We start from the raw sequence: 16,927 nt of genomic DNA on the forward strand, positions 1-16,927 counted from the left end.
GACGCATTGGCAGTACCAGTTAAATTGAAAATTACCAATTAACATGCCTCAATTCATAGAGCAGACGCATTTTAACAATTATACGAAAAAGTTCATTAAAAACATCCGACCCTGCCCAGGTTCGAACCCTCTCATTTTGTTGCTGGTCCCTACCTCTACGCTATAGATCCATGATACCTTGAAGCTAAACTGCTATTTGTAATATTATAAACTGTGTTAATATACTTAGCATTGGCTGTACTTAATAGCTGAGCTGAATAAAAACGAACACTTCAAAATGAACACATTTTGTCGCAACAATTCATAGAGCAGACGCATTTTAACAATTATACGAAAAAGTTCATTAAAAACATCCGACCCTGCCCACGCTCGATCCCTCTTACTTTGTTGCGGGTCTCCTTCCCTACCTCTACGCTGCAGATCTATGATACCTTGACGTTAAAGTGCTATTTGTAAAATAATAGTCTGTGTTAATATCCTTAGCATTGGATGTACTTAATAGCTGGTTATTGATCAAGCTGAACACTTTTTGTCGCAACAATACTTGCGTCGCAACAATATTTGCGACTTAAGTTGGAAAAAAGAGAGTTTATACTATAACACAAGCTTTGCTTGTGTGAAGACAAACACTAGCGAGAACACGACAAAAAGCAAGTCTAAAAAGTGCTATAAGAAATAGAAATAAGCCTCGAATTAGTAAAAATTCGGCTAGGTCTAGGAATGGATCTGCGACCTACTTCATTAAAGAGTTTTAAGTCTCACGCACTATCCACTCAGCCACCTACGCTTAACCATCGACAAACACTAGTCACGAATAAAGCAGCTACATATGCTAATAAACTACCAATGCCATTCATCAAAAGTGGCATCAAATACAAACAGACACAATTTTACAAATCATAATTTGGAAAAAAAAAACTGAAAGCATCCATACTAACTGTCCATGTAACAAATCGGCAAGTATAAATCCACATTATATACAAATTATGCATTTCAATTATTGTTATGTTGTTTGAAACGAAAAGCTTTTTTTGGTTAATTTCATGAATTTAAAATGCATCAACTGTGTTAACTTATTACAATTCGAATGCCAAAGCACATGCTATCAAAAAGCTGTAAAGGTGCCTCAAAAGTTGTAGCTATATTTGCGACTTTGCTTAGAAAAAAAGGTTCATGGTAATACACTAAGCTGACGCTAGTGTAAAAACAACTGTTCCTGGTCAGATTCGAACCCAAAAACTTTGCCGTCACAGGCGTATTCTTCATTTCCAGGCTACGTGCCGGACACGCAATGAAGTTTGAATTCATTATGGAACCAAGATACACGTGATGCTGTTAAACAAGTTTTTAACTCGAAAAAAGTCCATATTCCGGTTTGATAACGCTTGCTAATCGCAAGCGTAATCAGCTGTGTATCATGTCAAGCTTATCTAAAATTTTATCTATTCACGTGTTTTCTAATAGGATATGTCTGTTAGCATTGAGAAAATTTCCTCCGGTGTCTCCGAATGGCAATCAACCTTACAATACACATCAGATATCTCGGTCTCAGGTAATAAAAATTGACCAACAATTTTTGTCTAAGATTAAAATTCATCTTATAACCTAGTCTCGTAAAATCGTACATAGTGATTGTATAACAATTTTCCGTATAATTTGCCATATATCGATGGCTTCACGTGTACTAAAACACTGTTATGAAAGTTTTAAAATGATAACTATAGATTAAGGTACTTTCTTTTCACGCAAAATTTTCACACTGAAGTAAAACTCCATCTAAAGTGATCGACTGATATATCAATTTGAACTCAGTTTAGCTGTGATGCGAACTATGAATAACGGTTTGCTTGTTAACGTACTAAACAGAGCCCAGATTTTTATGACGACCATGAATACTGAATCATTCTGTCAGCGAAGAAATTAAAATTCAAAATAAGTTTGTTTAAATTCTTCTAAATGTAGTTCAAAAATCAAACTGATTCTTGAAGGCTTCATCACATTCTCTCAAATGAAAGCATCGTATATGACCAGCAAACTTGTAATTTTATAGAACGACGTTACTACTTGATCATATTAGAAAAAAACTCAGAATGGCTGAAGCAGCACTCGTCTTTTTGAGCATCTTTTAGCTTGAGTAGACAACAGTTTCAATTTGCTTGCGCATGTTAAAAAATGAAGAACCGATAGAGTTAAAAACGAAATCTAAGATATAAAACACCATATTGGCAAGCAATTGCGTATTAGGAAAGAATGGGGGGGGGGAGCAGAAGTCATTTTCTCAAGAATTTGATCTCATCGCCACCCAAGGGTCTTCCCTTTGGTACTACTTTCTGACGTCCATTTTAGGATGACAACCTGAACTTTTTTCGGCTCGCTTTTACTATTCATATTCCCTATGACACCTAGTAATGGATTCCTTCCCCTAAAAAGAAAAAATTCAACAGTTAAAATAAGTGAAATTTGTACCTAGTAATGAATCCCCCTTTTGCTAAGGGGGAGGGAATAGTTGAAGAGATCCCATTTTTCTATATGCGTCTTTGGAACCAAACAAACTAATTTTAAGAGCAAAGCAGAAGCATTCTAAAAAACAATCAAATTATTTTATTATACACGCCATGTGACAGATTGCCAACACGCTTCACGAAAAAATAACGAGTAAAAGGGTCCTTGATTTATTTGTAATTATAAGTCATTTAATCATTGTAAACAGGTAACTTCTCAGTTATTTTTCCTCCCTGCACACTAGCAAGCGACACAATGCTTGGTCTTCCATGAGCGCATATGAAAGGCGACTCGCACACCTTCAAGTGCTTAATCAAACCATCACACTCCTCTATCGTCAACTCATCGCCAAACTTGATAGCATATCTACACGCTTCAAGTTTCAACAACTCCAAAACACAGTGTGGCAAGTCTTGATTGAACGCAGTTGCTAATAGAACACATTCGCTCATCAATTCTTTCGCCAGCAATTTCAAAAAACTCTGCAACCAAAAATAAACACTCCTAATAAAAAAATAAAACCGGCTCAAGTAATATTTTCGAGTGAAATAACAAAAAACCTTTTGTTCAGCTTCTGGCTTATGTTGTACTACAGCGCAATAAACAGCACAGAATGGCAAGGCATTGACTTGAACTATTTCTGAATCTGAACAGTAAAACGAATCTATTCCGTATTTCTTGAACAGATTCCGACTTTTAACAAGCTCGTAAGAGGCCTTGTCTAATTCAATGTCAATTGTCTCAATCAAAATGGCTGATTTGAGCACGCCATTTCTTGAATTGAGTTCAGTCTTAGCTTCGAATGCATTTCTGATCAAATGATGTAACCTGAATCTGCAAAATTAACATTCTACATCTTTTACTCATTGTATCGCGCATTGCTCAAAAAAGACATCAATATTCGGTATCCAAATGATTCAAAAATTAAATTCCAGTCATAATAGTCTGACTGAATTTTATGTTTAGGCGTAAACCTTTCATGTGCTGCATGTTGGTCAATTGCAATAAGATGGAACCCTTTTTCAGTTTCCTTCGCTGAGAGAATGAACTTCCTTCCAAACTGCCCGATGACATTCAGAGAATCGAGATCTTCCGCATCTAGGTGGAAGCCCGATTTTGAGGTTGATTGTGAGTGTGCAAAATTATCCCGGACTGAGTGGTTGAAAAAGCCTGTAAATAAAAAAGAAAACAACTTCTTTTCAATACAAAAGTCCTAAAATAATTATGATTGAATAGCCAAGATTCTGCCCAGTAAAAAATAAAAATCTGAACTAGTACAAAAATCTGATTTAAATAAAAATTTGACCCAAAATCTGACAAAAACAACAAGCCTCAAAAACATGCGCCTGATTGGCTGAGATCTATATAAAACTGGTTCTCCGACATAAACTTGATTTATAAGCAACAATTAGAAAGCAAACTTGATTTATTGGTAAGCAATTATTAAGAGCTCAATTGGCATATATACAACCATCGAACCAACTGTGCTCAAACTTTGCATATTTAAGTAATTACTCGGAGCTACTCGCAACAATTTGTTAACAAGCACAGCATGGTAAGCTAGCCGACAGAAAATGAGACATAAGCCACTAAAAGAAACCAAATTAGTTTAAAAAAATCGCATAATGGACCTAACAAATTTTTCATCCAATTGTCTAGAGTGAAGTTCATTTTGAGGATAAAGGGTCAACTTTTAGACTTAAGTAGTATAGAAACCAAATTAACGAAAGAGACGATACAATCTAACATAGCATTGCAAGCTGGCGAATCGAAAAAAAAATATTTGAAAAAACTACATCTACAAAAATTTCATTCGTTTGTCTCGACTGATGTTCAATTTCAACTTTTGAAGTTTTTACACCCTAGAACATTAAAAAATATATTGCCTTCCAAAAGACACAAAATAAAAATACGCCGAACCATTCAAGTGGAAACAAAAACAAGTTAAAAAACTGCCCCATAAAAAGTCACTCCTACTGAAATTGTTCCAATTAACTGAAATTTTGGCAATTAATCAAAAAACTTTAACGGCGAGTTTAGCCACCTTTCAGACTTCCTTTTACAGGGTAACAAATTGATCCTCGCGAGCGAAGGTAGTGTGTTATATTTGTACCGTCTAACTCGGACCGTTTAGTCCTGAAAAAAAAATCATCACAAATTTTGTCTCGATAAGTCGACCAAATTGATTTTCCGCCGATTGTCTTCTGCTTGTAGAAGAATTCTTTTACAATTCACCGCTCATACCTTGTATATATAAAAAAATGCTAAAATAAAACTAGTTTGTGGTTCTGTTACAAAATATTAAGACGGAAGTTTCGCGGCACTAAAATTTTTTTTTAAATATCTGTCTCAATCACGACTGAAAAATAGACTGATGAAAATAGAGAAAAAATCACAAGGAAATTACCTAGTTTTCTTTTAAGCAATTAGTTATAAGTCAAACAGGAAGGCGGCGGAGGACCACCGTGCTGAAGTGTCAGTTTAAATATGCGGGTAAAATTAATTTTATTATCATCTGTGGTTATATTATATGTTCATATCAATTAACAGGGGGTAATTAGAGAATCAGCAAATCACTCAGGAGCTAACTTAGATTTGAATCGCGTTGAAGCTCATGGAATTTCAAACTGTTTATGATTGGCACTTTTTTTCGTAAAAATATCCCACTTAGAGACAACTTGATTAATTATCAACTTTTAAGTCAGCTGGAATTCAGAAAGTTCGAGTCAATTTTTGAAACTAGAAATCATTCACCTTTTTTGAGATCTTAACACTTTTTCTGTTCGTTCGTGGAGTTCCCCGCAATCGACAATGGAAATGAAGTGAACTTGAAAAGAAATCACAAGTCAAACCGCGAAAAACCAAAGTTTTCGAGAACAAACTTGACCACTTTTTCGCGAAAAAAATAAGCCAAAAAACGAAGTACATAGATGAAATCACTTCGTTCTTTTACGCTTAAAAACATTATCGTCAGCAGCATTTCCTTAATATTTGCTACCCATAAAGGTCATTAAAACGATACGTACAGCCTGGCGAGTTCACAGGTTCCCTTATTTTCTTCAGCACGCAGCTGGAATTCTCGCCTTCCATGTGAAACTCGTGAGACACCTCGCTAAATTTCTGGTTCCAGGCAAAGGGTGAGGGCAAAGAGTGAGCTTTCATTTTGGTAGAAGGTACGATCAAACTTTGGGTGAGTAAACTGCGACAATGTATTTCACTATTTTCACTTCCAGTAGACTTGAAAATATTTTCAACGGATTTGTCAGTTGGATAATATTCATACACAGTTTCGGGTACACAAGACAATGTCCCTTGACTAGGTTGCAATTCTCGGTACTTCACAAGACTGCGTTTTTTTGAATTGTGCTTAACACTCAGAGTCTGAATGATTGAATTTCCACAGTATGAAGAACCGATCAAGGGAGTTAAGCTGCAGCTAAAACTCCACAATCACTTGAATATTTTCAAAACTCTAAGCAGTGGCGTACACATTTGCAAATCAAATCTTCGCAAAAAGTAGCGCAAATTTTGGAAGCGAGTGTTTTTTCCACGATCGAGTGCCATATCACAAGCTAAAGAAAACCCAACAGTCGTAATTTGAGCTGCAATGAGATAATCATTTTAAAAATTCAGTGCCGAAAAAAAATTTTTTCAGAGCGATGATATGAGATATAAGTATCTAAGGATCATTCGTAACGATATTATGAGTAGAAAAGAAACTCCTATAGGTAGAAAACTGAACAAAATTGCAAAATAAAAAACAAAGATACTTTAAAATTCAGTCCTTTTTGGCTATATTTTTCGAACTGCATTTTCAGCTGTTTGTATTACGCATCGCCTTTTTACGCCAGTTTTATTTAAACTTTCAAGAAATGTGTTTTTAAGCGATTTAGTCTTACATATTTCTCGCGATTTTTTGAGTGTCCATGATTTTTTCCTCATTGCTAGCTACATCTGCTCTTTCTTCTTGCGACCTGTTTCCTGAAAAAATTGATTCATATTTCAACTTGACACAGATTCAAAGTTATGATATTCAAAGCTTCAGCATTCAGTACTTTTGAATGTTCTGGAATTTGTAGTAGCATTGCTCACTTGGCATGAATCTTGATCAAGTTCTTCTGCTACATTCGTCGCTATCAGTTCGTGATTGGAACAACATTTTTCATTTTCTTCGCCTTCAATGGCTTTCAATGGTGTATTATTGTTGGAACAAACTTTCGCAACTAGCGATGAAACTATTCTTTCGTCAGTTTCAACATTTACAGCCCTTTTATCACTTTTGACCCAGACCAGTTTGTCATCTGTTGTTACACTGGTAATAGCACTTGCAATTGCTCTTACAATTGATGGTAAACTGTAGTCTCTTGATTGAACACCAACAAAAGCTATCATGAACTTATTTTTAGCTATATTCGAAGATGACTTGGCATCTGTTAGCAAGTTTCCAAATAGTTCTCCATCTAAAGGTCGTCTGTTGACAAAAACCATGTCATCTATATACAATTTTGCAAACTTGTGAATAAAAACAGCCACTGTACACCTTTCTTGACTATCATGGATGTAAACTCGTTGGAAGTCTTGCTTTCGAAACTTTTGAGAAAAAGCGTTACTTAAGACTTTCAGAAATGACTTTCTCGGGTAAACGTTAAAGACTATAGTCATATCGGGGATGTTCACCAATGATATCGACACTGTCGGGTTGGCTATACCTATCAGCACTAGTCTTTGTTTCAATCTGAACACTAATGAGTAAACATTGTTAAGCAATTTATATAATGTTGATTTTGGAACTCAAGACGAACTAACAGGTTTCCTGATGTGATGAAGCCACCTTTTTCGCAATTGGTATTCTGTGGTAAACATCGCGAACCGTGACAGCAGTGCCTCTACATGATCGAGCAGGCATTCGAAACAAACTGTATCGAGAACCTCGAAAAACTGCACAATTTGTTTTAGTATTTTGGGTTTTGCACATAGTTTGAATAACAAGTTCACGACACAACTTTCTAATTTTGTAAAGACTTTCTCCACGATACCCATAGCAAGAAAATCGATCAGCTGTCTTCGAAGTACACCCTCTTTTCCGCGATATGTCTTCAATATTCCTAAACATTATTTTAGAAGTACATTAGTGATGAGGGGGGGGGGGGGGGGGGGCTAGCAAACTTTCAAGCAGCAAAAGTTGTTGAAATTTTAAATCGCCGGGCTATTTTTTTTACCAGACCAGACTCGCAAAAAGCTAATTAAGATGAATAAAGGAATACTTAAATTTGAATGAAGACCAAAAATGCTGAAGCTTGATCTCTGAATAATCGCTCCAAATTCACAGCAATTAAAACTGCGTGACAATAACAAAAACTGAGACACATTCAAATTTTGAAGCTTTAAAAATTTGCTGCAATAAATTTCTATTTATTTATGTTTTTAAAAGATAGATTCACAGATTGAACCAAAAAACGCACCGCTCATACATTGTGTACATAGATTTAATACCAACGTTGAACTCATCTTTGGTTTGAAATTTTCAATTCATCCACTCTTTGCAAAAGATTTAGACAAAGTTTCTCGGTTTAATTTTATCACACAGCAATCGATTGAAAAAAAAAAACCTTTGACAACAACAAGGAAATTGCTTTGTTCTATTTTATGCTGTTTCAAACACTATTTTAAGTCAAAAAGAAAATAGTAGGACCAAAATTCTATTACACTTGAGATGTAATAACCATGTAATTTTCAAGAATTTTCACTTCAGACAAGAAGACTATGAGATCAATTCACAGATATCATATTCTGCTTCGCAATATTATAAGTAACATTTTCTCTCGTGGTCTATTTCAGTGATACTTTCTTAGCCAATTTTCTCTGTCATGTCTCAAATAATTCTTGAATCAGACTTACTTCTGAATTCGAAGCTAAAAACTAAGTTAAAAACATTGCGCACGCAATTATCACAAAAGGCTCGAATTTACAGTTAATGGAAAGAATAGTTTATTTTTAAAGCAAAATTAATAGAAGCTAAGCTGGACTTCGCAAGTACAAAGTGTATAAAGTGTATAAACACTATCAAAAAATATAAACATTGCCCCCTAATGGACTCGAGCCTCCAATCAAAAGTTGAGAGTTTTGAAAGTTGCGCCGCCATATGATGTCTTTTGAACGCAAGCCACCTGTAAAACACACGCGAATAAAAACACAAGCTTTGCAGTAATTCAAGGTCAAGCAATAACAAAAACAAATTTCATGCACGATAAATTTTTTCATATATTTTCTTCAATGATTGACATTTCGCCTGGGAACGGAACGGAAGAATCGAAGACAATTTTCTGCGCTTAACTAAGAGCTGTTCGCGCTGTTTTTTGTACAAATTTGCTAACATACAGTTCATCATAGCTTTGAATGGGAACATACGCTCAGCTAGTATTTGAACCGCTACATTTAACTAACTTTTCTGATGAATCATAAATTTTTTCTGACTTCATGAACGCTGGTAGAAATGGGATTCCAAAAAGCTTTAGAATTCCCAGTTTAAACAGTTTTAGCTGCTCCCTAAGTTTTTTGAACTTCTGCAGCATTTTCAAGCTTAGTTGATTCGCGAAGCACATAAATCGGTCTTTGTGAACTTTTCGATGAACTTGCAGTATATCTACCAACCAATGCAGACAGAGATAGCCAAACGATCTATTCATGATACAGGTATTGAGGAGAGTACAGAAGAGAATGTTTATCACAGAAAAGCTGATGATAAGAAAAAACTCAAAGATGTGTCATCGAAGCTTGGTTTTCCTGAACTCACGGTAAACAGCGTTATTAGAGCTGGAAAATTTGATAAACAACGCCATCGAATGATGATAGTAGAGCTCCCTTTCCGCAGTAACGCTGAGCTACTAGTCTCAAAGGCTATGGTGGATAAACTTGGCGCTTCTTCCGACATATGGAAATCACAAGACCTCTGAAAAGAAGAAAGACTATTAAAAAGAAAAGTTCTGAAGAAACGACGTGAGCTTATAGACACAGATTACAGAAGAATAAAATTCGGAATCTTACCCTACTGCTGAATGGTGAAGTAGTCCCTGTATGACTATGAAGGACCCCTTCATTACTACTACTCAACGCCAGATCACTAAAAAAAAGAAATGGAATCGCCAATCTTACTGTAGACCTGACTCGACTGAACTCCGATTTGTGCTTGATTACAGAAACCTGGCTCAATGAAACAATTTCTGATGAAACTTTGAACTTCCATGGATATGATTGTTCAGGATGGACAGAAAACTCGGAGCTAGCCAAAAAACGAGGGCCGGTGGTGTATGTATCTACTCCAGAAAAGAACTCAACGCCGTACCTTACAACCCGGAATTTATCGACCCAATCGACTCGTTTTTACTGAAGTAATTTGGTTGAAATACAACCGATCTTATAAGACGATTATAGTTGGATACGCCTACTACCCGCCGAACTCAAAAGACGACAACGCTTTTGCTGACTACATCCTAAATGTGCGTGAAGAATTGCAGACACAGTACCTGAACAACACCTTCATATTACCAGGAGACTTGAACGAGTTTAACCATAACCTACTCAAAGGTTACTCGGACTGGTACCTAAGTAAAAGCCCCCTACGAAAGATCTAAATCAACTGGACAAAAAACTCTGCAGTGACCTTAATACGTATCAAGAGCCACAAACATTGAACAGTTTTATCTCATCGGATCAAATTGCAGTGTTTTGTGAACCAGCGACTGACACCAACCACAAAACCAAAATAGCAATACGAAAAACGGGCGCTCCTGAAAGAATGTGTTTTGGGTTGCAATTCGACAAGCTTAAATTCGAGAACCTGGACTTCTGCGATTCTGAACAAGCTTTCAACATACTTCACAGAACTCTAGTGAATCTATTAGATGTTTGTTGTCCAAGAAAAGTGTTCGAATTTCTAGCAGAGACCCCAGTTTCATGAGAGCGAAACTCAGGAACCTCTTGAATAAAAAATACAAGTTAAAGAAAACGGGAAGGAACATCGACTCTATAGAACTGGCAGTTAAAAGACGAAATCAAGAAAAACCTGACTAGTAACAAACGAGGATCAGGTGAAAAGAGGTTAACTTCCTTATGGGTACAAAACATATGGGTCAAAGTGGTAAGGGTGACCCTGGCTCACTGAATGACTACTTTGCCGAAATTTGTACAGCCACAAAATATAGAAACTTTCGTGCGCGAGAACACAAAAAAAAATATTCTTTCAATTTGAATCAAATATATGAAGATCTCAAAAAAATCCGAAAAACAGCATGTGAACCCGATGAAAAACCTTTCTGTGTATGGAGCGAAAACGCACATTCCCTAGAACCGGTCATGAAAATTTTCAACAGATCTCTAGAAACAAATACAGTTCCCAGTCTGATGAAAGGATCCAGAATATTCCCTAACACCAAATGCAAAAACCCATCAGGAGCTTCCGACTACCGCCCAGTCTTCATCACTCCAGTTTCCGAGACAATGATGGTGAATTGCTACGCATCAGAACAATTACTATCTGCCCAGAAACCAACATGGTTTTAGAAAACATGCAAGAACTACAACAACAATAATTTCATTACATTAAATAACAATTTTTCCGAAGACCAACGCCGAATCAGTGAGAACTTTGTCTGTTGACCTAAGTAAAGCATTTGACCTGCACTAACACCATATTGTCATAAAAAAATTGAGCAAAGTCATCCCAGAAATAAACCCTTTTATGATAAATTGGGTTGCCAGCTTCGAAAACCAATTAGTCGTCACCGAATGCAACAACCTAAGATCTCCAACCGCAAACATAAGTCAAGGTGTCCCACAGAGCACAGTTTTAGGGCCGATCTTGTTCAAAATCGCTTCGTCAGATTTCAATATGGAACCAGTCAGTAATGCTGAAATGGTCAAGTTTGCTGATGATTCCTAAAGGATCATACCTGTTTATGGATCGCAAGATGATTCTAGAAACGCAAAGCAGCATATCAAACAATGGTGTTCAGAAAACAATTTTCTCGTCAATGATAAGAAGTCAAAAGTTATGACAATACACAGCTCACCCTCGCAATGTTCACCCCAGTCTTAGGTAGCGTTGAAGATATCGAAGAAATGAAAATACTCGGAGATACCTTCGTTTAAAAAATTCCAGCCACATATCAAAAATTTGTGTAAAAAGTTATCAAGTTCATTTTATCTTCTGTCAAAAATCAAAAGTTTTGGAATGAAACTATCAAAATTGAAAAAAAAAGTGTGCCTTGACAGTTTGGGCTTGCGCAAATATAACTACGCTAAGATCCATTGACCGTGTCCAAGAAAAGGCAATGAAACTTTGTATCATTGGGAAATTTAATTCTATCGACTCACTCAATGAAAAAACGGATGCCAGCCTACTTCAACAAGTAGAGAAAATCAACTTCAATATTTTACACCCTCCTGTGCCTAAACGTGAAGACTAATCGACAAACCGCTTGAGACATACAACAGCACAATCACAAAATCAGAAACTAGAAAAATGTGAACCTTTTCCCGCAGCGCGCCACTAGATGCAAACTTAACAAACTTTAATTTTGTTAAGTGTAATGTTTTCATAAATCGTATGTGTTTATAAGTGAAACAAGACTGCTCGTATCAGGACGAATCCCTGAAAATTCCGACTGCTTTTTAAGATTTTATGGAGCAGTAATAACATTAAAAAAACTGAATGTAAAAAAAATAAAATGAATTTTTTTTAATCTGAATTTTTTAAATGAAAATCATCCCCCCAAACGCCATGTAAAGTACAAAAGGATAGATTTCGCTCCTTGTAACAAATCAATTATGGTAAAAAGGCGTCTTTTAACCAATTTGGAACGATTTTAAGACGGATTAAATCTCCGCTTACGCGTTAATAGCGCGAAATATATCGCGCGTTAATTGTCCCAAATTGGCCAAAATGCCAATCTTTAAACCCCCATAACTTTACGAAAAATGATCACAGGTGAAATATCGTTTCAAATTTGAGCTCAGGACAACAATACCTTTTGAATTATATAAAAAATTCAGTCAAAAATAGTTCGTTAAAATGTCGAAATTTGTCTGAAGAAAAAAAAACCGAACCCGAGCATAAAGATTAGTAGTAGTAGTAGAACAGGATTTAGGGTTGTTATCCCATGGGTTTGCACCCAAAATGTAGTTTTAGTGTTAATGAGTTCTGAGTTTTCCATTTGGGTTACAGTTTCCACATGGACACGTTATTCGCCATGTGCAGCTGTCTATTTCTGAGTATCTTTCGAAGAATTTCCAATAAATTTCCGCTATGTCAGATTTCTGTATGTCAGTTAACTGTTTTGAGGTATGTCGAATTATGACATTGCAAAGTGCTGGGAATCTAATGAAAAGTCTGAGTTGGTTTTCTTAAGGCGAGTTTTCGGTATTTGATATTCGTTTCTTTCATTTTGTCTCGTTGAGCTTTTGGTGTTTTCGGCATATTGGTTAAAGTCAATTTCGTAGTTATTGCGAACTCTAGAAATGAACAGGAGGAGGTCGTGCATTTCAAGGTACAGAGACAGCGGCAGCATTCTTAATTTTTGTAGTCTACACTTATATGGGATATGTGAGTTAAGCATCCATTTAGTCGCCGTTCGCTGAACCTTTTCAATTGCTCGGAGGTTTGATTTCGAGTAGTGCGTTACTGACGCGCCATAAACTACAATTGGGACTACATATCCCGTGTAGGCATTTAGCTTAGAAGTTATAGGACAGTTTTTAGAGAGGTTACGCTTTAGTGAGTAAAAAGCCGATTGCGACTTCTGACAACGCTTAGACGCATTTACATTCCATGAGAGAGTGTGTGTTACTAAAATTCCTAGATCCTTTTGTTCAGTTTCGATTTTTAGGATATTTCCATTAATTTGACCTTCCAGCTCGTTTTTGAAATTAACGAGAGTACATTTTCCGGTATTTAGACGCATTTGGTTTTTACTACACCAATTTTCAATTGTTGTAGTGGCATAGTTCATTTCTGTTTGAGTTGTTGCTATAACCTTAAAGTCATCAGCATATCCAAAAGAGTCAACCAGATTCAAGTTATCTGGTAAGTCGTTTATATATAGTATGAAAAGTAATGGTCCCAATAGAGAACCTTGAGGGAAACCACTTGTTACGTAACATATCTAAGACTTTGCTTTGTTTATTCGCACATACTGTTTTCGAAGAAATAAGTAAGAGGCTATTAGTTGAATTGCTTTTCCTCCAAAACCATAACACTTCAATTTATGCATTAAAAGTTGATGCGGAACGCAGTCGAAAGCTTTTTCAAAATCTAGATAGAGCGCTGTTATATTTTTGGTCGTTTGGTCATCATAATTTAGGTATACTTGATGTAAGTAAGCAAGGAGTTGGGTAATTGCTGAACGTTTTTTACGAAAACCATATTGAAAGTTATGATGATGTCGCACTCTTTCATAAATGTAGTCAAATAAAACCTTTTCGAAAATTTTTGAGATGCAGCATAGTAAACTTATCGATCTAGATCTTTTAATATCGCATTTGTTCCCATCTTTGAAGATTGGGACAACTTCACTTAACTTCAACGTTTCTGGGAATATACCTTTATTCAAAAAAAGTTTGAAAAATTAGGAGGATTGATTTTGATACTGTTTTCGCTAAGTTTGTGTAGACAAGATTTCCCAAATTATCTGGACCTGTTGCTTTATTGATAGTTTGAGCATTATTTTCTGAATGCAGTCTTTATTCATCTCGATGTGGTTGTATTTTGCTTTTTCAAAGATACTTAATTCGGTTATTTGTTCCGCTTTCGTAAATACACTACAGAAGAATTGATTAAACGCATCGCATTTTCTTTGTCTGTCTCAAGATCTTTGCCGTCAAGTTTCATTATCGAAGGTAGTCTAGGTGATCTTCTTATGCTTCGCAAATTAGAGAACACGGCAAACCGAAAGTCGGAACAATAACATTTCTTCTTCTTCTTCTTCTGCTGCTCCTCGAGTACATGCCAAAAATTACTGGAAAGTTTGCCATGTTCCACTTCAAGAATTTGTTATTGATAATTCAAGGTTTTCAGGCTTTTGAGATATTTGTAAGCGGCGGGTATGGGTTTTGAGCATGATTTGGCGTAAGGGTTGAAAATCTTCACATCGAAAAAGTTTCGACTGGAACGGCCACCCCAGAATTTGCTATGATGTCAAGACTAGCGTTATCTTCAGTAATGGTTGTCCTGTTAAGAAAGATTGCAGATTCGGCTCATCATCATGGGAGACTTCGTCTAGGAAAATCGCTCAGGTGTTGTGAATTTCGTTATTTCTAAGGTGTGTGTATCCAACTTTGGGGCGATTGGCACTTTCATGATAAACTAACCCAATTGAGAAAACTGAATTAATAAGTAAACTTTCAATCCATTTTAAATTCACTTTCGAAACTAGAAATGGGTCACACTTTTTGCGATTTTTTAACTTTTGCTGTTCGATAGTGGAATTTGCGTTCATTTTCAGCAGGAAATCAATTGAACTCCACCAAAAAAATCAACAATACCTATATGAGAGTAGTCATAACGTTCATTGACTCTTAAACAAAATTAATATATGTGTGGATGAGAGAAACTTCGAGAAGAGAGGAGCATGTGGAGTTACGTTTGTGGTCATCCGCAAAAAGGAAGCAGTCAGAAGTTCTCAAGACAAAGAACAGCATAACGTTAATGAAAAGCGAAAGTTTCAAGACGCTTCCTTGGAAGAGACCAACACTTACATCGGTTTTGGTGAAGCTTCAATCTCTACGAATACTAGCTACGTGCGAGTAGAGAGATACGGAACGAAGAGCGAGTTTGAAAGTCAAAATTAGCGAATTTGGTTTTGATGTGATCGAAATTGATCAAACACCATGCGCTAACGCTTCCACTCAACCAAATTAACAAATCATAATTATTCTCGCGCTTTAGCAATACTGTTTTTTCTGCAATAACCTAATTGTGAAGCATTAAAGCTACCATAACCAACTGCAGCTGAGAAACTTATTTATCTCTTTACAAATTTCAAGAAGCTCACAAATACCTGATGCCTACTCCGTCATCCACAACCGCGATGCTGCCCGTGGTCAGGTCAACACGTATAGCCACACTTTTGGCTTTTGCATCTATAGAGTTGTACACAAGTTCTTCGACTGCTGCATTTAAGGATAAACACATAATATCGCTAATTTTTGTTCATAGTTCAACTAAATAGGTTGTAGATTTCTGCAAAACCATTACAAACAAGAAGTTGAGTATTCATTAAACATTAAAACTTCCCTTGTCTTGCCATATTAAAACAATTTTAAATCAGCAAGGTTCTACCGAAACTAGCAGCTCTCACATATTTGGCAACAAAAATACATTTTATGGTCTGATAGGGCTCATGAATTTCTGGCTATGTTAGGTTACAATTCAGGTTACTATAAGATACTCGAAACTAAGAAAGGGGTTTGATAGTGTCACTGGAAAATAGCTCATATTAATGATATAACATTCGTTCACTCAACTTACATATGAACTCGAGAACAAAACTATCTATAGCCATTGGCTCAAGGGTCAGAGAAACAACCTCTTGTTCTTCTACACTTCATTCAGTCGCAGCGAATACGTGATTCATAAGGACATCGAACCGATGCATAAAAAATGTTCAAAAACATTTGCTAATTTTATAACTTAAAAGTAAATCTCAAATTATTTGGATGAACAATCTTAAAACCCCAAAGCGTTGAATCAATACATGATTACAGTTTCTCCTAACAAGGGTCTTGCTTTTCAGATTTCTTCCCAAGTAGTTTTTTACAATTACTTATAGATCTTTTCTCTGATTATACCATGCTGGAAATGAAATGGGCTTCATTGTAGCGGCCGGCTCTCTCCACCACAGCCTCCAGAAACTGAGCAACAGGAATATCGGCCATTCAAAGACTCTCCTTCAACCCAGACACCACGAACTCACAGATAAACCTCGTAAATCTACTCCGCAGGTCACTTCAATTAGAAAAACATCAAGTGGTGCTGTGGCACATTATCCACAAAAAACATTCAACACGAACAACTGCAGAGCTTGCAGTTCAAATGATTTGACATATCCTGAAAACATCAGCTGTGAAACTCGACCAGATTGCATTTCGATGTTATGAAAAAGATGTACGTTGAGATTAGCGATTCAGGATGTTACTTGTATTCCGAGCCGAAAATTGAAGAGCTGAACCACACGATGTAGTATATTTCAACTTTACCGGGCGTGCATGGGTAACACTCAAAATTTTCGCGACAACTGAAACCACAAAACTCAAAACGAGGGTTTTCTTTGTCAGATTCAGGACGAGAGTTTTAGCGAGATAGACGAAAACTAAGAATGACAATCGATCAGCTGTGAAAGAATGTAACAGTCGCCTACCTAAGTCGCATATG

General features: G+C 36.3%; 2 protein-coding genes across 2 annotated transcripts in view; both read right to left on the reverse strand.

The window, feature by feature from the left end:
- The window catches only part of LOC134847372 (transmembrane 9 superfamily member 4-like), a 530,188-nt gene that overhangs the window by 30,159 nt on the left and 483,102 nt on the right, over positions 1–16,927 (reverse strand). The gene's annotated exons all lie outside the window — the stretch shown is intronic.
- Positions 2,694–15,996, reverse strand: LOC134839131 (uncharacterized). Its single transcript, XM_063854578.1, has 8 exons — positions 15,555–15,996; positions 7,309–7,607; positions 6,558–7,244; positions 6,402–6,483; positions 5,529–5,938; positions 3,366–3,672; positions 3,063–3,312; positions 2,694–2,984 (listed from the first exon to the last, which is right to left on the reverse strand). The coding sequence occupies exons 1-8, from the start codon at positions 15,686–15,688 to the stop codon at positions 2,694–2,696; spliced, it is 2,460 nt and encodes an 819-aa protein (XP_063710648.1). The 5' UTR covers positions 15,689–15,996.

Source organism: Symsagittifera roscoffensis, chromosome 1, assembly GCF_963678635.1.
Source record: "Symsagittifera roscoffensis chromosome 1, txSymRosc1.1, whole genome shotgun sequence".
Lineage (NCBI taxonomy): Eukaryota > Metazoa > Xenacoelomorpha > Acoela > Convolutidae > Symsagittifera > Symsagittifera roscoffensis.

What these genes read in the sequence shown, in the direction of transcription:
- LOC134839131 (XM_063854578.1), bottom strand. Translation starts at nt 15,688, where the DNA reads ATGTGTTTATCCTTAAATGCAGCAGTCGAAGAACTTGTGTACAACTCT. An exon ending in AAATTCCAGAACATTCAAAA is followed by an intron (nt 6,484 to 6,557) that starts GTACTGAATGCT and finishes CAATTTTTTCAG; the next exon opens with GAAACAGGTCGCAAGAAGAA. An exon ending in ACCTGTGAACTCGCCAGGCT is followed by an intron (nt 3,673 to 5,528) that starts GTACGTATCGTT and finishes TTTTATTTACAG; the next exon opens with GCTTTTTCAACCACTCAGTC.